This window comes from Asterias rubens, chromosome 13 (assembly GCF_902459465.1).
Source record: "Asterias rubens chromosome 13, eAstRub1.3, whole genome shotgun sequence".
NCBI classification, from domain to species: Eukaryota; Metazoa; Echinodermata; class Asteroidea; order Forcipulatida; family Asteriidae; genus Asterias; species Asterias rubens.
In genome coordinates, this window is record NC_047074.1 from 11,628,361 (window position 1) to 11,655,112 (window position 26,752).

The window sequence follows — 26,752 nt, forward strand, 5'->3', positions numbered from 1 at the left end:
TGCACGAATGGCGCGTTATTGGTGGAGAGCGCGTCACGTGGGGATGTTTAAACCGTTGATAATGACCAGTGTTTATAACCGGTTGTCCGCGCTAATCTTGATGCAAGACGATGCAGGGGGGCGCTGTCAATGAGTTGGCCATTGTCTGTCCCCAGGCATCCCTACATAAGCCTCTGCTTCCAGATGATGCCTCCATACTCTATTTATTTGTTTTTCTCTGCCTCATTAAAAATATTTGTTCATTGGTTAATCCTTCAAAAAAATGGTTTGTACTCTGTTTTCATAAAGTATGCAAATAAAACATGTAAGTTTGAATGAATGAATGAATGAATGAGTAGTCGCCTAAAGAAATTTAGATGAAGGAGTGTGCAAACAAAAGCTGATAAGAAGAAGGGGGAAAACTGTCAACATTTCAGGAGTGAATTAATTTTGTTTCCTTTCCAGTTGACTTGGACATGTCCGTTCACCAAAGGAAGCTTCACTATTGGAGATTGCACAAATTAATATTACGTAAAATAAATAATAATAATATGTGGCTTTTAACTTTTGGTAGATCAGTGTCATGTGCACTCAATGCAGTCCTATGATATTCAACTCGATCATTAAATAGTATTTTGTGTATTTTACATACTGCTATTACCATTCCGCATGGATAAATAAAGCACATTAAAAAGATACAAACTTACTATTACATTATATTATATTAATTTATTTACACAAACCCACCAAAAATTTAGAAAAATAAGAGTCCATCAGATTTACAATAAAAGGTACATGAACGCGTAATTAAATAAACACGATAACCCTGATACTCATGGACCATCTTGAAAAAGTTTTAAACTGATTGTCAGAACAACCTCGAGCAGTAATTCGTGAATTATTAACTCAAATCAAGAAGAAGAAGAATTTTAACTGATGGTCACACTTACTCTTTATCAGTTATGAAAATTACTCCCTAATAAAAATGACAAATCCAGCATTTGGTCTCAATCAGTATAACTATTATAAATCAACAATGAATAACCACTAAATATTCAGTGTCCCTAAAAATAGATGGAAAATGTCAACCCACATAGTTGCAATAAAAGAGTTCTTTTGTCTCGGCAGTTCAACAGTGAAAATTCTAACTGTACGTCTTAGCAGATTGACAGCTCAAGTCAGATTGCAGCTATTTGCCACAAGGCCAAATTTAAAGGCAGTGGACACTATTGGTAATTACTCAAAATAATTATTAGCATATAACCTCACTTGGTAACGAGTAATGGGGAGAGGTTGGTAGTATAAAACATTGTGAGAAACGGCTCCCTCTGAAGTGAAATAGTTTTCGAGAAACAAGTATTTTTCCACGAATTTGATTTCGAGACCTCAAGTTTAGAATTTGAGGTCTCGAAATCAAGCATCTGAAAGCACACAACTTCGTGTGACACGGGTGTTTTGGTTTTTTCTTTCACTGTTATTTCGCAACTCCGACGACCAATCGAGCTCAAATTTTCACATTTTTGTTGTTTTTATGCATGTTGAGATACAGCAAGTGAGAAGACTGGTCTTTGACATTTTACCAATAGTGTCCACTGACTTTAAACGGAAAGTCTTCGGATTGTTTTCAGAAACACCAACAACCCATATCCGACAAGAAGCTTCAAGCACAGGTTCAAACAAGGACATACGAGATTACTTTGTTTATCCCGTCTTAAAGACACTGGACACCTTTGGCAACTGTCAAAGACCAGTCTTCTCCCTTGGCGTATCTCAACATTTATTATGCACAAAATAACAAACCTGTGAAAATTTGAACTCAATTGGTCGTAGATGTTGCAAGATAATGATGGGGAACACCATTGTCACACAAAATTGGTGTGTTTCATAAAGATGCTTGATTTTGAGACCTCAAAACCGAATTCAAATTTAAGTGGAAAACTACTTCTTTCTCGAAAACTACGTTATTTCAGAGCAAGCCGTTTCTGACAATGTTTTATACTATCAACAGCTCTCCATTGATTGTTAACAAAAAATATATAATGCTAACTAAAAACAGTGGCTACCAATAGTGTCAAGTGCCTTTAATGAGAAAGGAGTTTAGTCACCCAACACTTTCTTAATGATGAGAATTAAACTAGCTCAAGTCATCACCCAAATCTAAATTGTTGTTATTGTAATACAAAAAGTAATAACATAACGTTATTATTATATTAATCTCACTTTGTTTTGATGTTGTCAAGAATTTACTCGACTATTCTAGAAATCCATGACAATTTAAAAATAAATACTTTGTAATTTTGTATTTTGACAGCTACATTCAAGATTTCAACGTCATGCAGAATACCGACCAAATTATGCAACTTTTTTTCGTTGTTACTCTTTGTTTGTGATAACTTCGCCTTTAAATCATCATTCCGTTGATAGCAACCAATCAATTACCTTGCTTTAAAAAACTGTTTTGAACTTCAAAGTTTCCCTTGTTGCTTTTGATTTTAGTTTACCAAGGTACCCATTTTACACCGTAAGTTGAAACTGATCGACCTTTGTTAGGAGGCCTACACGATCTTGCGAATTGGCTGTTTCCAACCGGTACTCTCTTCAACTCTCCCCGTTTAACTTTCTCTATTATCGGTATAACTTGATCGCACCAGACGGAAGGATCGTGTGCATTCCAATATCGAACGGAACCCTTGTACCGCCATTCGAAATACTGGGCATACAATTCGGGTTTAGAGTCCAACAGTCTTAGGTAATCCGCTAGTTCTTGCAAGTTCTTGTAGTCACCGACGTAAATGAAGGAGTCGGGCGGTGCAAATTCTTCGTAAACTTTTCTCGTGGGACCATTGACGATCGGGACGACCCCTCGCTGGAGCGCTTTAACCCAGAGTTTCTCCGTGATGTAGTCACCGCACTCTGCATTCTCTAGTGACAGATAGAACTTATATTGCCTCAACAAGTCATCGTCACATTTCTTTATTCGTGGGCATTTTAGGTTTCCGCATCCTCCGTACATATCGACGTGGATAACCTTATTCAGTGCTTGTACAAAGGCAGTCCTTGGCCAGGAAGTGCGGTGACAGTTACTGGCCATCCATGCAATCAGTTTGCTTTTTCCTTCAACCCATTCTTCGGGTGATTTTGTCCGATTAGTCACGGGCATCCCTGTTCGGTAAATTCCATACGGGACACTTATGTCGGAGCCCCTCTGGTATGTCCAGGTTGCGTGAACGGGTAGGCGGTTGATTGGGAAACCTCTTTCCCGTGCGTTTGAAATCGGGGATTCCATCGAGAAATATATCCACGTCTGTTTGGGGTTTGCTGGTGCAGGGAGGGGTTTTGGAATTCGGCTTTTCGCTATATGGAAGACAACTGCATCCATTCCTTTAAACTTGTTGTTTTCATTGGCGACTATAAGCTCAATGTTGCAGTGATTATCACAGAGTATGTTGGTTTGAGATATTCTGTTCAATTTCTTAATTTGTTCATCTGTGTCGTGCACTTGAACCATGTAGTGACATTGGCCCTCTGTAGACGAGGTTGATGATATTTTCTTGCCAGTGGTTTGATCGCTAGTACGTAATTTAGTCATATTTGTATTGGTGGGCAATTTGCTGCGGAATCTTCTCATGATAGGTGGTCTATCGTTCACACGAGTGAGATTGTTTGTAATGTGAACAATGTTCTTAACATGTTTGTAGACGCTTGGTAACATCGTCAATAAGTAACATCCTTGAACAATCAGACCAACGCTTATAACGCCCAAGAAGATGTCTCTCTAAAGAGGAAAACAAAAAGAGCAATACATTCTTGTAAACCCCAATTTTGCAATTATTGTTGAGAGGGAAGTTAAAGACTTCACACATCAAATCATATTACTAGGTTCATCATTTTCGTTGTAATCTTAAAGGCACTGTACTCGTTTGGTAATTGTCAAAGACCAGTGTTCTCACTTGGTGTGTACCATCATAAACATAAAACTAGACATTAGGTGTTTGTAAACAAACACAAAGCTGTTCCGTGTTCTTTTACTTTGATTATGTGTTAACAATACCAAGGAGTCTATAACTGAATGTTTGAAAAATACTGTACAGTGTCTTGAGTTACGGTGCCACTTCATGGGGTCACGGTAACCTAAGGCTAATCTCTAACGCCCAAGGAGTCTGTAACTGAAAAAAAGTTTAAAAAATCGGTTGTGTAGTTCTTGAGATATGGTGCCACTTCTGGTTGACCCGGAAGTAGAGGTCAACTTGGGGTCATGGATTTTCAAAGTTTATTTGTAATGCCTTAGGAGGATAAAACTAAACAAACAGGATTGAAAATCGGTTGTATAGTACTTGGCGTATGGTCCCGCAAGTTCAAATACGCAAGTTCAAATACGCGCGAGACTTGCTTAGTCTACACAGAAGGTAATAAATCATTTATTACAAGCAAATGCAATCGTACAATAATAGAAAACAAAAACTAAAAATCAATGCAAAACACATGTAGGGGATGGAGGGGCCCATAAAAAGCAAACCTTAACGAGTACGGACCCCCCCCCCCTTTTTTTCTAACGAAGAAAGCAATGTAAGCAATTCTATTTAGTGGGTGTAATCTTATGTAGCGGCAAAACAATTCAAATTTACAGGAAGAACAAACACAACAGTTAGCGTAAAATAAAACTTAACCATATATTTAAATGAAACAGATAAACAAAATACCAAAAATAAATACTAGATAAATTGGGCCCCACAACTCTTGCTGGGAAAAAAAACATTTCGAAATATACCATTGTTATCCATTAGAGACGTTTTGTAGTCACTTTGGTTGGGGAGCGAGGAATCTAGCAAAAACACACGAAAATCCAATGGCTGGGACATCAGTTTATACACCAGACAAATCTATTATATGGATATTCTTTTGAATATCGGGGTCACGGTTACCCGAGGCAATTCCCATATGCCTAATGAGTCTAATACTGAAAAAATCTTTGAAATCGGCCGTACACTTCTTGAGATATAGTGCTGCAAAGAAAAGCTCATTAAAGCTTCTAATTAGCATAAATTAACATGTGATGACGTCACAGTCTTAAAATTGTATTTTTCGTACTAATAAATTTCATAAGGTACACGTTGGTATGCAACTTACCCCAATCCAATGCCTTTTGCAAAATCTCAATTTTGTATTGCATTAACCGTGGACATCAAGTTTACAAATTAAAAATTCAAATGAAGACCACGTGGTTAATTAATTAAGAATTTTAACACTTTTTTGTTACAGTAAAGCTTATGTTCTGAGCTTCAATTTGATATAATGATTTAACTCTTTTATCCTTATACTTTAGGAGACGGGGCCTAAACAAAAACGCTGTACAAACGCTATGGGGTTTTAGGCGGAAACAAAGAATAATAATAATAATAATAATAAAAATAATAAAAATCTCAAAGAAAACAATAGCTGTTCCGACTGGATCGGAACAGCTAATAATAATAATAACAAAAATAATAAAAATCTCGACGAAAACAATAGCTGTTCCGACTGGATCGGAACAGCTAAATAATAAAAATCTCGACGAAAACAATAGCTGTTCCGACTGGATCGGAACAGCTAAATAATAAAAATCTCGACGAAAACAATAGCTGTTCCGACTGGATCGGATGTTATTGATGCTTGATTTCGAGACCTCAACATTGTAAATCAGTGGTCTCGAAATCAAATTCGTGGAAAATTACTTCTTGCTCGAAAACTACGTTACTTCAGAGGGTGCCGTTTCTCACAATGTTTTATACTATCAACCTCTCCCCGTTACTCGTTGCCTAGACAGGTTTTTGCTAATAATTATTTTGAGTAAGTACCAATGTGTCCACTGCCCTTAGTTTCAAACTGTGAGCGTACATGTCATGCTTGGAGTTTGCTCATCCATTGGGTTGTTCAAAAGGACAGGTTATTGCTATACAATTTTTGTTAAAATTAAAGTCATAAGAAATGAATGAGGCTCTACCTAAAGAGTTCCTTTGAATGCCAGAAATATCATGCACGATATACATTTGCATGTAAACCACTGTTTCGGTGGCCGTGTGCGTTTCAATGTTATTATCAGTCCACGTTCGAATCCCGGTCGTGACACTTGTGTCCCTGAGCAAGACACTTAACTAGTATTGCTTCTCTCCACCCAGGGGTAAATGGGTACCTGTGAGGGCAGAGATGGTTCTTGTGATTGATTTAGCCGAGTAGCGCATTTGTTGCACGAGGCTGTATACTCCCCAGGGAGCTGAGATGGTTTAAGGAGTGATGACCAGGGTTAATACCTTGAAGCGCTTTGAGACACCCGTAGGGAGTGAAAAAGCGCTATATAAAAACTCAATATTATTATTTTTCACTAACTCCAGGCTAGAGTGAGAACCCTCTCGGTTCCAGTCACTCGTTCGAACAATAAATCTCTCCTTTTGTCATTAAGAATTATAACTAATTTTTTCCATCAGGAATCGACAGATCCTTGATAAAATGAACACAAAAGATGAAATGTAGATTTTAAGAAAAGTTAAAACGATTACCAAACTGTTTTAAGAAAACCCCTCTTATAATGGTATAAATTAATTCACTTAAGGCTGTTGAGTTTGTGTTCCTTGGCGAACCCAATATCGATGTCATGCAAATTAATCTGATTTAATCGTGTGTTTTTTCTCTCTATTTTCTCGTGACCCATGGAAGGCCGATCGATCTAATAACCTTTTACAGGATTGTTAGTTTATGTTATGGTGAATTGCATGAAGTGCTTACACTGCAAGCAACTATTAATTTGTAAGCAAAACAACACACAATAATAATAATGTGTTATGTTCCTTTAAAGCCATTATACGCTTTCGGTAAACAGTATTGTCCAAGTCCCACACTTCGTGTATCACAACTTGTATATAAACAATCCTGTGGAAATTTAGGCTCAATCGGACATCGGAGTCGGAGAAAAATAACGGGAAAACCCACTCCTGTTTTCGCGCGTTTCGCCGTGTCATGACATGTGTTTATAACAAATCCGTAATTCTCGCTAACGAGAATTTATATTGTTTTACCGTTTTCTCAAAAAGTAAAGCATTTCATGGACTAATATTTCAAGAGAAGTCTTTCACCATTACCTTCTGTAAACCCTGTAAATTATTTGTAAATCTGTGAACTTTTTTGTTTTTTTCTGTACCGAAAGGGTCCAATGGCTTTAAAGCCATTATACACTTTCGGTACAGAAAAAAAGTTCACAGATTTACAAATATATTACAGGGTTTACAGAAGGTAATGGTGAAAGACTTCTCTTGAAATATTGTTCCATGAAATGCTTTACTTTTTGAGAAAACATTAAAACGATATAAATTCTCGATAGCGAGAATACCGGATTTATTCTAAACACATGTCATGACACGGCGACATGCGCGGAAACAAGAGTGGGTTTTCCCGTTATTTTCTCCCGACTCCGATGACCGATTGAGCCTAAAATTATTTTCACAGGTTTCTTATTTTATAAATAAGTTGTGATACACGAAGTGTGGGACCTGGACAATACTGTTTACCGAAAGTGTATAATGGCTTGAAAAGAGTTTCAAATAACGGTATTAATATTCGTATTCAGTTGTCCAATGTGTCTCTTAAAAGAAAGCACGTCTCACAGAAGCTTCCATTTTGACCTGTATAGCTCTACTGATAAACAATAAAGCAACTACAAGCATGCAGCTGGTACCAAAATTGACATTGGGCTTTAAACAAAAATGCACACACCAAATTGAAAAAAAAATGATGATTAAAATGAGTCAGTGTTTCAAGTAGTTTAACATCGAATACTGCACTTACTGCCTTCGCCATTCTGAGCTTGCTGCCACAAAGTACCAATTCTGAAATGAAAGAACATTATTTCAACAAATTTAAACCAGAATATTTTGTTCATCCAGCCTCGGTTTGGTAACATTGATATCAATGGAAGAAATTCAAGATGGCTGCACCGTGACTGGGTGTCGCTATGTGCCGTTCTGCGACAGCGGCTAACCCGCAAAATCTTGCTGGATTTGATGTCATTGAGTATTTTTCTTGCGTGTGAAGTAACTAATAAGGCATTTTAAATGCACTACTTACAACAACTGTGATCATAAAGAAATACACGTTACCTGGTATGTAGTAAATGACTAAAAATAACAGCTCCGAAGTCCCTCAAGAAAGATTCAGTTGGAAATATTCAATGGGGGTATTTTAACCTTGGAACTTAGGCCTACGTTGCAGGGTGCGCTCCACTGATCTTTGAGGTCGCGTTTCTATTATTATGCAAAATATAATGGGTTTTCGTGCTAGACCTCACTATGAACATTAATCAAAAGGGCTTCTGGATGGAATTCAGTCTTGTTCGGCCTTTTTTGGAGATTATTGACAATGCACCAATAGTTTGAAACGAATACATATCTGTCGTTTTATGTGAAGAAAAACAATTGGTGCAACTCCAATTATATTAAGAGAAATTTGTACGTCTAAAAAGGCTGTAAATAATTATATAAAAACAAGTCACAACAACACGGCAGACTGTGCCGTTATGGATTTCACCAACAGTCTCCAAATAGTATACATTGGTAGATGTAGTGATATTCTACATGGAAATGAGTTAAAAGCGAGACCGGATCGTTCCAGTCAGGATACACAGCGATTTGGTAGTCAAAACATCCCGTAAGAAGTCAACTTGAGACAGCATATTCTTCATTTACTGATTTTTTTTTTTAAACAGCATACAATTTTATTATTTTGAAAACACCTTCAAATTACAAAAAAATGTTTACATTTAAAAATCGTATCAATTGTAAACTTGCTAGATAAAACCTTAAAACGCTAACATCGGCAACGACGTGCAGAACGTCACAATAAGGTTTAAAAAACATTGAAGGTACAAAATTAATGTTAGTCACACTGAAAGCCGCTAAACAGCGCCCTCTTGTGATTAACCTTCGCCATTAGCCTACGATCAAGCAGGGCGCGTGATAGCAAATAATGTGGGGGTGTTTTTCGTGGCTGAGATGCGAGGAATAACCGCGATCTAAGACTTGAATCAAGTCTACGATCCCACTAGATAGTCGCGACATGCGCGCCGTGATCACAGGCCGTGTCCGAAACGACGACTTCAGCTACAGCTACGTCTAGATCAGCGCGTCTACCAGTGTTGAAGAATAGCAAACGCGCGCGATCTAGCCGTAGCTGTAGCCGAAGTCGCCGTTTCGGACACGGCCTTAGTTCCGGGTCATTAACAGAACGGGTACCAGTCAACTCGATCCCAAGTCAACTCGGTCCCAGTCAACTCGGTCCCAAGTCAACTCGGTCCCAAGTCAACTCGGTCCCAAGTCATCTCGATCCCAAGTCATCTCGGTCTCAGGTCAACTCGGTCCGAAGTCAACTCGGTCCTTCGGCCAAATTTAACTTTTTTGAATTATTTTATTGGTTAATAATAATATTTATTTTCCCAAACACACGAACAATCTACTCCGCGGTAGTGGTATTAAGCAAGACAGTTATCTAAGAACAAAATCTACCTGGCAAGTAGATACACACGGTGTTACCGCGACCCAGGTCAAAATTCCAGTTGAACCTAGTTAACTGGTGTCAACTGGTTCAACTGGATAGTGACCAAACTCGTCCATTTTCCACTATTAACCAACTGGTTTGGACTAGGTTTAACTGAGTTCAACTAGGTTGAAATTATAAACCAAATAGGTTTCTGTCCATTTTCCGTATTAAACCAACTGGTATTAACTGTGTTTAACTAGTTTATCAACTGGTTTTCAACTTGTTCCAAAAGTTAAACCCAGTTTAACTAGGTTCAACTGGAATTTTGACCTGGGAAACCAAATAGATATCGATACCTCACCATGCAATGCCTCAAATCATGCTCAAATCCTATATTTATCATGTTCTTGTAAAAGTTTACTTACTGTGTTTTGATTTTTATTACGTGTAAGTTAACTGGAAAGTTATTTTTTTTTTTTTAACCAAACATCAATTTTCTCAGAAATCGTACTTTTTTATAAAATTTGTTGATAAAATAAACATCTCGAAGAGGATTAAATTGTTACTGTTTGTCAATTTAATGTTAATTGTTGAGAGCCATACATTTGAACTCATTGTTTTTCGCCCAGAAAGAACTTCCCGTCAACCATACGTACCGAGTTGACTTGGGCCCGAGTTGACTCGGGACCGAGTTGACTTGAGACCGAGTTGACTTGGGACCGAGTTGACTTGGGACCGAGTTGACTTGGGACCGAGTTGACTGGGACCGAGTTGACTTGGGACCGAGTTGACTCATAAGCAACAGAACCATTCAGGGTCTCACACAGGAATACTGTATCTCTCGCGTCCACAACACAGTATGTACCTGATATCTTGCCATTATAAAACAGAACCTGTGTTGATTTTGCTGACTCATTATTCGACGGGGATAGCCGTGACATTTTCATCCATCTTTGTTTAAGAAACGTATCCTCCCCTTACCAGTTTTCACGCTATTATGCCTTATATCAACCGATGCCCTAATTACCTTCTTTTGTTAATATGAAGTATGCAAACATAATATATGAAAACTTGATGGACATTGAAATGTTCACACTACACACCGATCTTTGATGACTTCAACTGGCCCCATTTGTTTTGAGTTTTTCCTGTTTTCACAGCAAACAAGAAAGCATGGTTTCACGGTGAAGCCACACATGGAAGAAACATCTACAGTGACTACAAGTGTTCTTTGAGACTCTGTGTATGACTCTATAGCCAGCAGTTGTCTTCGTTTAATTCAAAATATTTTTTAATTAAATTTTAAAATTACCATGGTAATTTGAAAAAAATAGCAAAAATTAATTAATAATTTAATAAAAAGTGTGAATAATCATTGGCTTTCAAATCTGATTTTTTTTTTTTTCCCTTTTTTTCTCTTAAAATTTATAATAAAGCGTACAAATAAACAGTGATAATTGAACCAACAAGCTGATCGTTTAAATATTAATATTAATAATAATATTGATCGGAGGGTTAAAAAAAAAATCTAAATTTTTTTTAGAAAATGATATAAGGCACATGGCTTCTATAAGCCTCTGTATTTTTTTTTCCAGAATGCTCAGCAAAATTCAGTCACATGATTTGATCATCATGAATTGTGAATTGAAATAGTGTTTGATGAAACTTTTTCGGTGGGCAAATATTTTTAAATGGCCTCAACATTATGACCTTTTTTTATACCTTGTAGAAATGCCTAAAATACCAAACTTTTTGCATTTACAAGTGCAAATATCCAGTGGAGACTTACATGTTTCTAAGTTTTGGTCAAGGGAGAGGAGACTCTTTGCTTGGCAAATAAAACCACACAATTTTTATCTAGGGACTGTTTACATCGCGCACAGAGAGGTAAAAGATTTGCCACGATTTTAGGGACACGTCGAAAACAGGACCTCCTACGATACACATGCCCAGAGTACGCTGACAATTACAATTATATGCAGAAATTGTAGCACTTGATTGAAGTTGAACTTAGTGTAGGCAATTGTAATAGGTACGGTCTGGTTGTCAGCGGTTTGTATCGCAGGCGCACTGGGACTGTCGGTACGGACTAGCATAGAGCTGTCCTTACTCTATGGATGGGAGACTAGCCACCACGTATTAAATGTAAAGCATATACACCCACCCTTGCCGGTACTACTACTACGGGGCACACATCGACTGCTCTTTCACAGCTCACAGTGAAAACCCGCGGTATGTATCTGACTATTATTACCATGATCTGTCTTGCTTTTGCATAGAATAATAAATACTTATCGGATCCTAACTACATGTATATAACCTCACACATTGACCATGCATTGACCATGCATTGACAAACCGACATTGTTGAGTACGTTGGCCTGTTGGCCTATTGGCCATGCATTAATTGATGCCTTTATTATGCGGCATGCAAGATGCAGTATGTCTGTTTCTGACTGTCATGTTTCATCATAATTTCATTCTCACCATGAAAATAGTATTGTGTGGCCATCTAGCTAGGGCATTCATTGATTTCTTCATTCAGACTTCATTTTTTGATGTGAATGATTTCCCCTGTATAATTGTGTATGAGAGCAAAATGCTCTGCAAAATAATTCAGTTGCTACTCTAAGAAATTACTATTGTTGCTACTGCTGGGTGAAATAATTCCCTGCTTTTCGTATTAACACTGGGTGAAAAGGTGGAATGCTGGTCATCTCGCCACCAACAAAGTCGCCCCCTGCAAAGTCTCCCCCTACCCAGCTCACATTGGCTGGGGGCGACATTGTCAGGGGGCGACTTTGCTAGGGGGCGACATTGTTTGGGGGCGATATTGTCAGGGGGCGACTTTGTAACAACTCGGGGCGAGCCGGTTAGGGGGCGACTTTGCAGGGGGCAACTTTGTTGGTGGCGAGATGACCAGCCCCCAAAAGGTGACAGTCGGATACGGACATTTTTCCCCATCAATCTATCCTATCCATAGAGTTATATATAAGAACTAGTGAAGGGCGCACTGGCCTATATTTGCGCTCCGGCATGCGCGCAGGCGGCCATTTTCTAAGTTGACAAAACTGGCATCTCACAGCGTGTGTTTGTGCGGTCATTTTGTAAGTTGACCAAACAGCAACGCGTGAGCGTTCAATAAAAAAAACCTCAAACGTGTATTTCATATTCAACGCGCGTGCAGAATGACGCGCTTGTCATCTTGCGGTCCTGTGGCGTTTGTGCACGAAACATCATTCGTGCGCCCTCTAGTTCTTATATATAACTCTATGATCCTATCACTGTTGATGATTTCTTCGTTTAGGGGTTTGGCTGATAAACCATTGAAAATAAAAAAAGAAAACAAAAACCAAGTCTTGTTGAGCCTTTCCTCTCTTTACGTTTGAGCATGGAGGACTGAAGAAAATTACCTCAATGGTGAGGTAATTTTGTGCAGACCTCTCTCTATAATAGAGAAGTCAAGTTTGTACTGTGTGAGGCCTCATGTGAAATCAATCATAATAATTATCACTCGATCTTAACCGTGAGTCAGTTCATGCCAATTACAATCTACAGCAATTACTGTTAAATGGATTTCACAAAGGTAGTCCTAACATAGGACTAGTCCTAGGCAATGCAAAGAGATAGGACCAGTCCTAAATTAGGAGGCAATGCTAAGAGATACATGTAGGACCATCAGTCCTAAGTTAGGACCAGTAACTCATCCTAACTTAGGACTGGTCCTATCTCTTTATAGCATTGCCTAGGACTAGTCCTAAGTTAGGACTACCTTTGTGAAATCCACCCCTCAGGACACCTTTGGTAATTACTCAAAATAATATTGTTGGCATAAAACTTACTTGGTAACAAGCAATGGAGAGCTGTTGATAGCATAAAACATTGTGAGAAACGGGTCCCTACTGAAGTAACAATATCGTTTTTGAGAAAGAGGTAATTTCTCACTCAATAAAGACTTCACACCCGAAGTCTTTTGTAGGCATCTGAAAGCACACAATTTGTGCAACAAGGGTGTTTGTGTTTTTGTTCTTTTATTATAATTATGTTGCAACTTCGAAACCCCCAAAATGATACACCAAGTGAGAATACAGGTCTTAGACAATACCAAAGGTGTCCACTGCCTTTAAAGGCAGTGGACACTTGGTAATTACTCAAAATAATTATTAGCATAAAACCTTTAAAAAAACATTAAAAACATTAAAACAGTTATAATCAATTCTCGATATATATCGAGAATAACAGATTTATTTTAAACACATGTCATGACACGGCGAATTGGCGGAAACAAGGGTGGTTTTCTGTTATTTTCTCCAGACTCTGTCCGATAACCGATGTTATTTTATACAAAGTATACACTGTAGGTTGTGATACACAAGTGTGGGCCGTTGGACAATACTGTTAACCGATGCTGTGCGAATGCTTTAAAACGCACATGTGCTTTTTTTTCTCAAAAACAAAACAAGGCATCTGATCAGTAGGCCTACTTCATGTACATAATTTATGAACATTACATTTTAAGTAAATAAATACTTTTTACAAGTTATGTATGTGGTGCGTGAGTGTTTGCTTCACTCGATCAGTGGCCACAGAAATTGTTTCCGAACATCAATTTTAGGTGACGTAGCGTAAGTGGAAGACGTGACCTTGACCTCTTGAGCTAGGATTAACTCCATTGAAGCAACGTTGACGAGGACATCCAAAGTCACGGTTTACCGGTTACTATGTTTATAGTCTACTTTCCTGCCGTTCAGTGCCTCGTGCTTGATGTGCCTCTTGATTCCGGGTAGACTTGACTGTAGCCTTTAGTCAAGGCGCACTGCGGCACCCCCAGATGTCAAGCGGGACCTCAGATATCACACTTAAAAAAAAAAAGACCAGCGCGAGCGGCGGAGCGCGACTTTGCCGCTCGCGCTGGTCTTTTTTCGTGCGTGATATCTGGGGTTGCCGCCGCCGCGTGTGCCTTGATCAAAGGCTAACTTGACTGAAGTCCCAATCCCATAACACGCCATCGGGAGAAAACTATTGTTTTCTGCATGCATTCCCCAACCTGTTTTGGGACCACATTTTGACTGCTATACGGCTTGTTTGCTAGTAGTGTGGTTGGCGCGATACGCTTACATTTTAGGAACCTCTCTCACGAGAACGTGACTTGAATCAAGTCTAGATCCCAGGTTGACTGCGGGGTTAAGACCGCTCATAAAAGTGCGGCTTAGTGTCACTCTTTTAAAATAACACTTACTAAAAAGCATGAAACCCACTTAGAGAGCAGTGGAGAGCTGTTGATAGTATACACTGAGAGAAACTTCTCCCTCTGAAGTAACGTCATGTTATGGTTCGTGTAGTTGCTTTCCAAAAATGTAATTAATTTTTCAAGTAACGCTGTTTACCATGGAACGACAGAGCTACCCTCTTGAGTTACCAATAGTCCTGTATCATGGTCACTCATCTTGAATTTCTCCCATTAATATAAATGTTACCAAACCGAGGCTGTAAGAACAAAATAGTCTGGTTCTTATTTGAAAAATTATTAATTAGCATTCGTTATTGTTATTCGATATGAGGAACATGACCAAGATGTAGTCAGCATGATAAAGGTCTTTAATGGCAAATTTTTGTGTCTCTTTCAAGGGTAGACGTCACGATGGGAAGTTCCCACAGCCTGGAGCTGGAGAGCAAACGTGTCGTCATTATCGGTGGTGGTTACGGTGGTGTCGCTGCAGCCAATAAACTCCTCGGGAAATGTCAGCTGACTCTGATCGATTCAAAGGAGGCTTTTCATCACTGCCTAGCTGCTCTACGCGCCTGTACTGAGGACGGTAAGAGGATTTGTAAAGCGTCTGAGGTGGGGGACAAGTCTCAAATAACGTTCGCCACCACGCGCTTGTGTTTTCAAAGAAAACAGTCCACATAAACTATTAGTTTTGAAATCTGGAGAAATTGTCTTGCAGTGTAGGGAATCCTATACTTTGCTCGATCACTTGAGAAAAGTGACGCTTGGGCAGTAAAGTAACAAAATTTGAATAAATTTGGTTTGAAGTTATTAAATAAATATTTTAAACTTTGCATGGTGGGAATACGATTAAAAGGTTTTCGATAACACCATGTAGTAATAATAATAATAAAAATGATAATAACAAGTTCTTATATAGCGCATACCACAATAGACCGTATCAATGCACTTCTATTAGTCCCCAGGTCATTGGGCCAATAACATCCCTTTGATGGTTATCTCTCAATGAGTTGGGGTGGTTCTGAAAAGAGCATTGGTTTTAATTCCACGTTTCGATCAGTATGCTCTGATCGCCGTCTGGAGAAAGCTGGTTTAAAATTGATCTTGTCTTTCTTCTTGATGTTCGAAGGCCTCGCCGGTAAGACGTTTATCCCATACGAGCCAACCTACGGCAAGAGTTTCAAACGTGGAACCGTCGTGGCGATCCTCGTAGATTCGAAAGAGGTGCTTCTGTCCGGAGGCGAGTCGATTGGCTACGACTATCTCATCATAGGTACGGGGAGCCAGGGAGGGTTTCCCGGTAACGTCGAGGGTGGAGAGGACACCGATGTTTACGTATCAAAGTATACAGGCATGTTGCAGAAGGTAGGGATATATAACAGTGGTTGTTATACTAGGATTTGTTTATTAATTTTTTTGATTGTGTTGAACTTGAAAAAAAAATAGTTCTAAATTTCCCTTTAGGAGATTGTGATTGATTTTTTAATTTTTTTTTCCAAGGTCAAGCTTGCCAAGGAGATTGTAGTCATCGGTGGCGGGGCCGTAGGGCTTGAGATGGCAGGTGAGATTGCCACCGACTTCCCCGATAAGTCTGTAACTGTCGTTCACTCCAGAGATTATCTCGTCGAGGGTGATAGCCTAAGGCCTGCATTCAGGGATGGAATCAAGGACCAACTCACCGCCAAGGGAGTCAAACTAGTTCTTGGTAAGTAGAATTTGAAACTTTGCATGATGGAAGTAGAACAGGTTTGCGGTAACATCATGTAATGATAATCTCTTAAATGAAACGAATCAAGAACCGTTTGGTTTCAACTGAAGAGTTCATAGTTAAAACCAACGGTTCTTTTCAGAACCACTAACTCATTCAGAGATTGTTACACGGTGTTACCGCAAACCTTTACTGCCGTTAAAATAAAAGTTGTTAAAAATAAGAACATTAACATGAAACCATCCATTCAACCCCATGGTCAGAACATCCTAGTAGGAAATGACTAGGAACCTAGTCGCATTGCCTTATGTTTTCCTATTCCCCACAGATATCCCCTTTTTATCCTGCCTTATTCACAAATTTTTATTATTTGTTCCCTCTCTCCCAATCCTTAGTATTGTCAAGACTTTCTGGTTATAAGTCTGCTTCCATCTGGCGTATCGAAATGTCTGAACAAATTGTTGATTTTTTTTAAAGTATTAATATGTCCTGTTCTTTTATCCATCGTCTTTTTCTCGTTTACTTAAATGGGAGACTGTGGGGACGCTTGGTGGCAGCAGACTTACCAGGTAAAATCCATTGTTCTCTGTAATGTGCGCGTGCTCAAAAACTACGTAAACAATGGAAATTTACTACCACCTAGCATCCCAAAGTCTCCCACTGAGCACTCCTGTGTTTGTGTTTCCCCCGGTCGGGAGAAAAAAAAACCTGAATATTGTGTTTTGGGGAAATATTTGTTTTTCCTCAGGCGAAAAAGTATCTAATCTCAACGACATCCCCAGGGATGGATCTTCCAAGTGTACCGTAAAGACAAACAAAGGGACTGAGATCCAGGCTGATCTTGCCATCGTGTGCATCGGGAAGCCAGTCAAATCATCCACCACGTACTCTAAGTCACTTCGTAAGAAAGCCTTACCATCTTTAATTACATAATTATAGATTTTTAATTTTTTTTAATTTTTTTTTTACACATGTAAATAAGGCTATTAGTATTTCCTGAAACACATGGGAGACGCAACTGATAGTCCACTTGCGCAACTTTTATGGCGCAACTTATGTCATAAACGCTGCGGAAGTGGACTTTACGCAGTTGCATAAAGTTTCGGGAAATCGGCTCCTGACGAGTATGGAATTTTGTCCGCCGTAGATTCTGTCCCCTACTGGAAATTAACATGGACTGGAGGAGGGTGATTCACGGAAGCAGTGTTGTACACAGTTTGCCATAGGGGGGAGTGAATCTCCGGGTGACATAATATACTGCTATACCGGTGTGTAACAGGAGACAGATTTCCTTGGGACACAGGCACCAATAGTGGACTTTCGGGACACTTGGTGGTAGCAGACTTACCAGGTAAAATCCATTGTTCTCGGTAATGTGCGCATGCTTCAAACTACGTAAACAATGGAAATTTACCTGGTAAGTCTGCTGCCACCTAGCGTCCCAAAGTCTCACATTATGGTGCACGGGTTGCTATATAGCAGACTACATCTAATCAATGCCATTCTTTATTGTGAATGTTTAATACCAGAAAGCAGTATGACAGAACGTGGGCAAATCAGGGTCAATGAACACCTCCAAGTTGAAGGGCTCACGGACGTCTTCGCTATCGGGGACTGTTCAGAATCTGGTGCAGGGTTGGCTTACGTGGCGGGTGCCCAAGGGGAGTTAGCTGCTGATAATATATGGTACAGCGTCGAAAAGAGAGGCCTTAAAAGCTGGAAAAGTAGTAAGTAATGTCTGCATCATATAAATTCCATTGTCGTAGCGGGACAGAGTATTTGGGGATTTATGTCATTGATGGAATTTAGGCAGATAAAGGGTACGTCATGAACATGATTGCTGTTGCTACCCCAGAGCCATCGCAGATCAATATTTTCAGAATGTATGTTTGAATTAACAAGCAGAGGTAATCATTTTTTACAAGGTGCTGTGGCGCTGTGTTCAGCCAAGCCTTGTCCAATGCTCTTACGCAAGCATCGACCCGCTCTGAATTCACGAACTACATAGATACTAAACTGCACGTTTCATAACAGTACTTGATACCGGCCTCGTTTTGTAACCTCGTTGATACCTCGTTGATACCTTCGACCCCACGGTATCAACTGTACAGTATAGTATCTAGGTGCAGTTCGTGAATTCAGAGCGGGCCGGTGCTTATGTTAAGAGCCTTGAACAAGGCTATGTGCAGCCAATCAGTTCGGACGAACCCCTTCTCTTCTCGATAAAAAGTGCACTGGGTTCTTTTGCGTGCGTACACAACACATGAGACCTACGACTTTATCAATACCATCTGAAGGATGTGGCAATAATGGTTAAGTGTCTTGTTTAATCAATTTCTATACTTCAAATGTTTTCCCTTTTTAAACACAACTGGTTGTCTGCACGTGTGTCCTTAAATGAGACACTTAACCATTGATTCGTCCTTCGGATGGGACGTAAAGCCATTGGTCCCGTGCGAAAAAGAACCCAGTGCATTTTATGACGAAAAGAGAAGGGGTTCATCCCGGTGTTCCTTGTTTGATTGCAGTGGTTGTATATTGCGCCACAGCCCCTTGTAAACCACTACACGGTGCTTTAAAGACAGTGGTGGACACTCTTTGTAATTGTCAAAGAACAGTCTTCTCACTTCTCGAGACCTCTAAAAGTTGAGGTCTCAAAATCAAATTTGGTGAAAACTACTTCTTTCTTGAAAAATACCGGTACGTCTTTTTTTAATAGAGGGAGCTGTTTCTCACAATGTTTTATACTATCAACCTCTCCCCATTACTCGTAACCAAGTGAGGTTTTATGCTGATAATTATTTTGAGTAATTACCAATAGTGTCCACTGCCTTTAAATAAAGGAATAGGTCTCGTACTTCAAATCGTAGCTCCACATACCTTGCATGAACAAAAAATTGTGCGCTCTGATGTGCCCCTTAAGGGTGTGATAAAGCGCTATACAAAAACCAAGTATTAATTTTTGGTTTTTACCCATACATTAACATCTATTTAAAAACCAAGTAGTATATTATTTTTGGCGTTGTATGAAACATAATTTTTGTATTTTTTTTTTTCTTTTCATATAACAGTGGGTGTTATGATGATTCTACCAATTGGACGCAATGGCGGAATGTTCCAGGTTGGAAACTGGGTCTTTGGCACCTTCTTATCACGAAAGATCAAGAGCGAGCATCTCTTTCTACCAAAATACTGGGGCGAGATGAAACAAACAATGCCCACTGAGACTTGTCTCTGAGAGTTACAAATGTGTGTGATTTAAAGGAACATTTTTAACAAAAACTGTTGCTGGCAGTGTAATCCACCATGTTATACATAACTGACAAACCTTTAGAAGTTTGAGATCGATCCGACATCTGGGTCTAGAGGAAATAGTGAAAAAACCGTTTTTGCTCTACATCGATGCGAAAAAAACTACTAAAACGCTTCTCAGAGATAAACTTCAAACTCAAAATTAGATTATTTATTTCTCAACAATAATCACGTTTCAGACAGAATTATTTCAAGAGATGTTTTCAACTAGCTTCATCATTAGACCGTGTAAGTTTTATGTAAAAATATGTGATCTTCACGATTTCTTTTCTTACAAATTCTGCCGTTCCTTTGATTCGACCACAGGAGTGGATAGAACTACATCTGTGTGTGTTTTTCCCGATTTCAGTCTTATTCTGTAGACGTTTATAAACATATATTTTTGTTTTTAAAATATTTTTAAAATGTATATGGATCTTTGTAAATAATTTTCCGTGTTGTTGGGTTCCCTGTTTATGACATTAAGGAGTATACGCTACGTCACTGCAAAGGAGACAGTCGGTTTTTTTGTGTAGCCTTTGAGGCCGATGTCAAACTTGACAACTGTCTGACTATTTAATGTCATCTAATTTATTATCAAATTAGCTATCCCAGCCTGCAGTATGATATCATGTGGTGAGTGTGTCGTCACGTAATTCTTCTTCTGTCTGACCATTAAATATCACCCACTGTGGACTTTTTGACATAATAGAATGTACTAAAATACTTCTCATAGGTTAACTAAAATATAATTAAAATAACTTTGTTAAGTTGATATTATGTTGGTTCAAATTGGCCACAAATCAGATCTTGCTTCTTTAAATTGGAATGATAATTCAGAGTTAAGCCAGCTACAGTCAGTTTAATACGTCAATTTATAAAGTTATGTTTGTCCAATTAGAATAGATGTGAATTGTCCTGCGCCAATTCTAAAACAAGAACGTGTTTGTCATAACACTCTACTGTATATGGGGAATATTTCTTGGTGTTATTTTGGTTTTCGTGCGACTAACAAAATGCCATGTATAATAAAGCAGATGTATATACTCAGCGCCTTGAGTACCTTGTTTGGTAGATACGTGCAAAATTACTATTTATTATTTTACTTCTACGGAGCCGGTGTCAGATGCAATTTGTGTCCGCCATGCATTACTGCATATGCAAATGTGTCCGGGTGGACACAATTGCATATGCCTGATTGCATATGCAAAACCGTCCGGCGGACATTATTGCACATGCAATAATTTCGTCCGGTTAGTATTGTATAGAGGACATATGTTGCATGCGACAATATAATAATATGCAGTAAAACTAACCTGTAACTAAATAACCTGTGTGAACAATTCATCTCAAAAGGTTCGCGTCTTTTTGATTATCATCAAAAGTCCGGCAATTAAATAATATAATGATCTTTACAATAATTATATTATGATGTCCACGCAGGAAGAATATTGTGCAGTTGTAACCCAAAATCCAAGCTAAGCAAGTCTGACAGTAACGTTTTTTATGAGTTTCAAATGTTGGGGGGGGGGGGGGTGGGGGTTCCAAAAAAACAAAAATAATTCTCAAAAATGCTTCAGTACTTTACACTATTGAAAGGTGAGTTTGAGCTTAAACTCGCCCTCTCGGGTAAAAAAAAAACCTTTAGCTGCATTCCAACCCAAAGCTATGATTCTTAAAGCCATTGGACCATTTCGGTAAGCAGTGTTGTCCAAGGCCCACACTTTGTGTACCACAACTTCTATATCAAATAACAAACCTGTGAAAATTTAGGCTCAATCGGTCATCGGAGTCGGGAGAAAACAACGGAAAAACCCACCCTTGTTTCCGCGCGTTTCGACATGTCATGACATGTGTTTAAAATAAATCCGTAATTCTCGTTAACGAGAATTTATATTGTTTTGCTGTTTTCTCAAAAAGTAAAGCATTTCATGGAACAATATTTCAAGAGAACTCTTTCGCCATTGCCTTCTGTAAACCCTGTAGTTATTTGCAAATCTGTGAACTTTTTTTTTCTGAACCGAAAGGGTCTAATGGGAACTTTGGGGAAGGTACACGTTTGGTAATATTACTCAAAACAAATATTAACTTAAAAACTGACTTGGTAACGAACATTGGAGAGCAGTTGATAATATTCAACATTGTGGGAAACGACTCCCTCTGAAGTACGTTGTTTTTTGAGAAAGGGGTATTTTCTCACTAAAATAATAAAATACTTCTAGCTAGAAGTCTTTTATTCCTATCTGAAAGCACACAAATTCATCTAACAAGCAGGGTGTTTTTAGTTTTATAATTTTCTCGCAACTTTGATGAACGAGTGAGCCTGAATTTTCACAGGCTTCTTATTTTATGCTTATAGACCTTTTCGCAAATACCGGGGCGCGCGCGTAAAGCTTGGAATTAGGTGCATTGTGGTCTAGCTGGTATCCAAATTATTGTGATCCATATATATCCCACAATGCACCTCATTCAACAGTCTGCGCTTGCGCATTGGTATTTGCGATAAGGTCTATGCTCAGCAGCGTAACTAGACATTTTCCTTTGATAGGGCAAGTGGGGGCAATGATTAAATTGGGGGGGGGGGCCAAAGAAGTGCAAGATTATTATTAAATAATTATGTTAACTGATATATAGTTGATACACACCAATGCAGTTCTAAAACAGTCTAATAGTCAGCAGGTAACAAAAGATTGCGAAAACAACAAAATCTTAGAGAACTTGTCATTTTTTGTATAAGATAAAACTTTTCGACTGTATAAAAGGATTAAATTACCAAGTGAGATCACCAATGGGAGACTTTTTGAGTACTCTGCCACTAGAGGGCAGCAGACCTACCAGGTAAGGGTGCACAACTCCTATAGCAAACAATGGTAAATGCTAACAATTCAAAAATACTCAAAAAGTATTTAGAAGTCTCTCAGCCTCTTGAAAATTAAATCAGATACATTGTCATACAACTAAACTTCAGATTTCTTCTCAATTTTTGGTAGGTCAGCATTTTGGAATTTTTGCTAATTAGAAGAAACACTCCCAAAAACTCATGCACACCGCTTGTTATCCTTGGGGAACTCGTGTCCAGTACGTCCTGTTCCAGAACATTTTGTTTTATGCTGGCAATGTGTTATGAAAAACAAAATACAGTTTGGCTAAATCTAAAATACAAAATCAAAAACACGCAAAACACAAGGTATTTGCTGTCAGTGACCGTCACTCATGCTTCTCCTATTCCTAAGTTGTTGACATTACCTGGTGAAGAGCGCCCTCTCTTGGTGATTGGCAGATAGTCTAAAGTTTCCCATTACCAATTTAGAGTTGTACACAGCATTCTCAAATAGGCTCTGCGGGTGTATACATTGTAAATACCCAAAACATAATCATATTAGGCCAAGTAAAAATAGAAAAATAGAAATGTTTAGCGTCCCCGCCCTCTTCCTTTTTACAGGACACCTCTTTTTTTTTTTTTCTTTTTTTTTTTTATGCACATTTTTTTTGTTTTGTTTTTGAAAAGGGATTATTTTAATAGATCTCAGCAAAAAAAAACAAAAAAAACTGAATGTCGTGTCTAAATGCCTTGACCAAACTGTTTCATTAATGTTTTGTGTCTTTCAGCAGCAAAAAAAAACAATTGATATTATTTTGACATTCATGCCGGCCATCTTGAAATAAAAATAAAAAAGCCCCTCCTCCTTCCTTTTTTTGAGAAACCCAGACACTAAACATGTTTCTTTTTTTTACTCGGCCTTATTGTAATAAGTGTAAGCCATAAAAAAAATAATAATACAGGATTGAAATTATGGGTGTTTAATAATCACATTTTAGTTATGAAACGGATATTTAAAATAGGCCTACCTCTCAATTGCACCGCTTTCTTCAAAGGAGAAGAAATGGTCTAAGCAACCTTTTTCGCTGGCCATTTTGCTGTAGTAAATTTCTCTGTAGTGCATCTGACCATGGAGGTAGAAATTTCTACCTCCATCTCCATGATCTGACTAAGTTGTGGTTAATGGAGCTATTGGTCTGCGTTCAGACCACCACGTATTTAACAGAACTTTGTCACATCCTCCCCTCTCTGTAACCGCAAAACCACAACAAACATTTACCGCCAATACGATCGCGCGCGCGTTTCCATGCATTTTTCATGTTATAGTCCACATAGGGCTTACTGATATGAATAAAAGTTTTCCTTTTTACGGATTTATATATTAGGCCTATAAGAATATACTTTTCTCTGATTTCATATGGGGGGGGGGGGGGGGACAAGGGTTCTGAGTGCCCCCCCCCCCCCCCCCCCCCCCCCCCCTCTGGTTACGCCACTGCTTATGCTGTTGGGGTACTGCAAGTGAGAAGAATTGTATTTGCCAATTACCAAACGTGTAGCTTCCCTTTAATAACATAGAGAAGACGAACAATGTGTTGCGTTACCTGAAGTTATATAACCAAACATCAATGGCAATCCCAACTTCAAAAGTATTGTTAAGTTATAATGCCTTCACTTGCTCTTGTTGTACGTATTGTTGGACGTATTGAACGTACTAGTTGTATATGTACGTATTGAGGTAAAATATTTCTCAGTTATGCCTTCATCACTGCTTCTTCCGTGACATGAGCAAAAGCGTATCCTGGCCTTAACTTCATCGGGTTGTGGCTATATTTCTAGCCCGTATCTATACGTATTTGTAAGTTGTTACATATTGCAGCGGGGGGCGGGTGGTCATCTGTTTTGCTGCTGTCCCCGGTTCGAATAATCATGGAGGAATGAATTACATTCTGCAATGCACCAAGCGAGCTGTGATCTGCCATTGGCCACATGTAGCACTGCAGCTGCACTCCACAGTTTAAACCAACGGTATGTAATCTTTCTACGATGAATTTACTGTGTTATTATTTTCTTTGTAAAATGCAAGTGTAATAATATCCATATTTAATCATAAAAACTCGTTTTCTAGCAACAAACCGGCAATCTGGCTGTTCGCAGAAATTAATCTACAAGGAAGTTCATGGTTTCGATCAAACAAGGACTGCTACAGACAATCTCTTGAACTCACTGCATGTTGAACTCACTGCGCTTCAGCAACAGCAACATCCCAGACTTAAACTCATTAAATTTAAGACTTTTGCAATTCTACCCAGTCAGCACTGAACAATGTCTTCAGTTGTCCCGTTTTGTATCATTTGAAGCCAGGCTTATAATCGCCGGAAAAAAAAACTCGCCCCAACTCTGAAAATGTGTGCCAGCTTTGCGGATTTTTTCCTATTTTGAAAAAAAAAAAAAAAATCAATATTGTTTCAATTAGTCTCAAACGTTTGCAAATATACCGCCAGCCCGCACTGAAAAAAGGGTCTTCATAGTCCATTTCATTTTACAGCATAAATTCACTGAAAAAAAAGTTTCACCCCAACTGAAAGAAAGTTTAACCATGCCAGTATTGCAGTTTTTTTTTTCAATTTTTGACCAAAGACCAGATTTCCAAATAGTTTTCAAACTTTTGCAAATATACCCGGATAACAAATTTCCGTATGGCGCTACCACTGTTTCACTCATTTTAACAACAAAAAAATTATCATATTAAATGAGATATCCCTTTTTAGGTAAATACGATACTTTCTTATTTCATATTGAATGAAAAAGTGGTGGCGCCATACGGAAACTTTCCCAAAAAGATTTCACCCTAAATCCGAAAATTTTCGATTTTGGAAAAAAAAAAAACTCTTGTGCGTAATTATACCCTTCTCTTAACATTGATGAAATGGCTTCAGTGGTCCATTTTGTATCATATGAAACCATGAGATCAATAAAAAGAAATTCACGCAAAATCTTAAAATTCGACCATGATAAAAAATGATGCAGGCGTGGCGGATTTTTTTTCTGACTTTCCTCCCCAAATTCTCAATAAAACTCAAACTTTTGCAAACAATAATATACCCAGCCCACACTGATGAAATCGCTTCAGAATCAGTGGTCCGTTTTTTTATCATTTAAAACTATAAAATTACCCCCAAAAATTTCACCCGAAATCTGAAAATTTGACCAGTATTTATTTTGACAAAAAAACCTTAACTCCCAAGTTCTCAATAAAAATCAAACTTTTGCAAATAATATACCCAGCCCACACTGATGAAATCGCTTCAGTGGTCCGTTTTTGTATCATTTTAAAACCATAAAATCGCCCCCAAAAATTTCACCCGAAGTCTGAAAATTTGACCATTATTTATTTTGACAAAAATCCAAATTCACAAAATTGTCCTGTTTATGAAGTATTACCTGGGCGGATAGTAAAGAAATAGGCTGGGACTACTACTTTTATAGGATCGTAATTAACTGCACTACCGCGGAGTCAGTCCTTGGTTTGGTCTGAACGTTGTGGCGCACATGTCCGTCACTCAGTGACGCTCTTGACGCAGTAACGTGCAGTATTTCCTGCATATGAATGTTTGTTTTGCAATTTTTACAAAATGTTTGCTTCTTTAAAGCCATTTTACACTTTCGGTAAAGAAACATCAAAAAGTTCACAAATAATTTACTGGGTTTACAGAAGGTAATGGTGAAAGACTTCTCTTGAAATATTATTCCATGAAATGCTTTACTTTTTGCGAAAACATTTTAAAGAATATCAATTCTCGATAGCGAGAATTACGAATTTATAGTAAACACACGTCATGACACGGCGAAACGCGCGGAAACAAGGGTGGGTTTTCCCGTTATTTTCTCCCGACTCCGATGACCGATTGAGCCTTTAGGAATTTTCACAGGTTTGTGATTTTATATATAAGTTGTGATACACGAAGTGTGGGACTTGGACAATACTGTTTACCGAAAGTGTATAATGGCTTTAAAACCATTATTGCTATTGCTTTTTACTCTGCATTTTAATGTTTTTCTCGGTTGTACAGCGCTTGAAACAATGTTAAAGCGCTTTATAAATGCATTTAAGTTTAGTTAAATTTAAGTTCAAAACAACTTGGCACCTCCAAAATGATACCAGTACAAACACAAGATACACGCACATGTACATGTATATGCAAAAATAGACAATTTTATTCAC

General features: G+C 38.5%; 2 protein-coding genes across 4 annotated transcripts; one reads left to right on the forward strand and one right to left on the reverse strand.

The window, feature by feature from the left end:
• Positions 1-1,995: 1,995 nt before the first annotated feature.
• On the reverse strand, positions 1,996-8,178 carry LOC117298428 (glycoprotein 3-alpha-L-fucosyltransferase A-like). Of its 2 annotated transcripts, XM_033781686.1 has the most exons (3): positions 8,106-8,178; positions 7,795-7,835; positions 1,996-3,754 (listed from the first exon to the last, which is right to left on the reverse strand). In XM_033781686.1, exons 2-3 carry the CDS (start codon positions 7,804-7,806, stop codon positions 2,477-2,479), a joined length of 1,290 nt encoding a protein of 429 aa, XP_033637577.1. In that variant the 5' UTR covers positions 7,807-7,835; positions 8,106-8,178; the 3' UTR covers positions 1,996-2,476. The 2 variants fall into 2 exon arrangements, with proteins under 2 accessions (XP_033637577.1, XP_033637578.1); XM_033781687.1 differs by lacking the exon at positions 7,795-7,835 and having other exon boundaries at positions 8,106-8,157.
• Positions 8,179-11,397: 3,219 nt separating this feature from the next.
• Positions 11,398-20,761, forward strand: LOC117298430 (apoptosis-inducing factor 2-like). 2 transcript variants are annotated; one of them, XM_033781689.1, is made up of 7 exons: positions 11,398-11,712; positions 15,109-15,296; positions 15,840-16,075; positions 16,211-16,415; positions 17,167-17,319; positions 17,948-18,145; positions 19,490-20,761. In XM_033781689.1, exons 2-7 carry the CDS (start codon positions 15,122-15,124, stop codon positions 19,654-19,656), a joined length of 1,134 nt encoding a protein of 377 aa, XP_033637580.1. In that variant the 5' UTR covers positions 11,398-11,712; positions 15,109-15,121; the 3' UTR covers positions 19,657-20,761. The 2 variants fall into 2 exon arrangements, with proteins under 2 accessions (XP_033637580.1, XP_033637579.1); XM_033781688.1 differs by having other exon boundaries at positions 11,399-11,712; positions 15,114-15,296.
• The last annotated feature ends 5,991 nt before the right edge of the window (positions 20,762-26,752 follow it).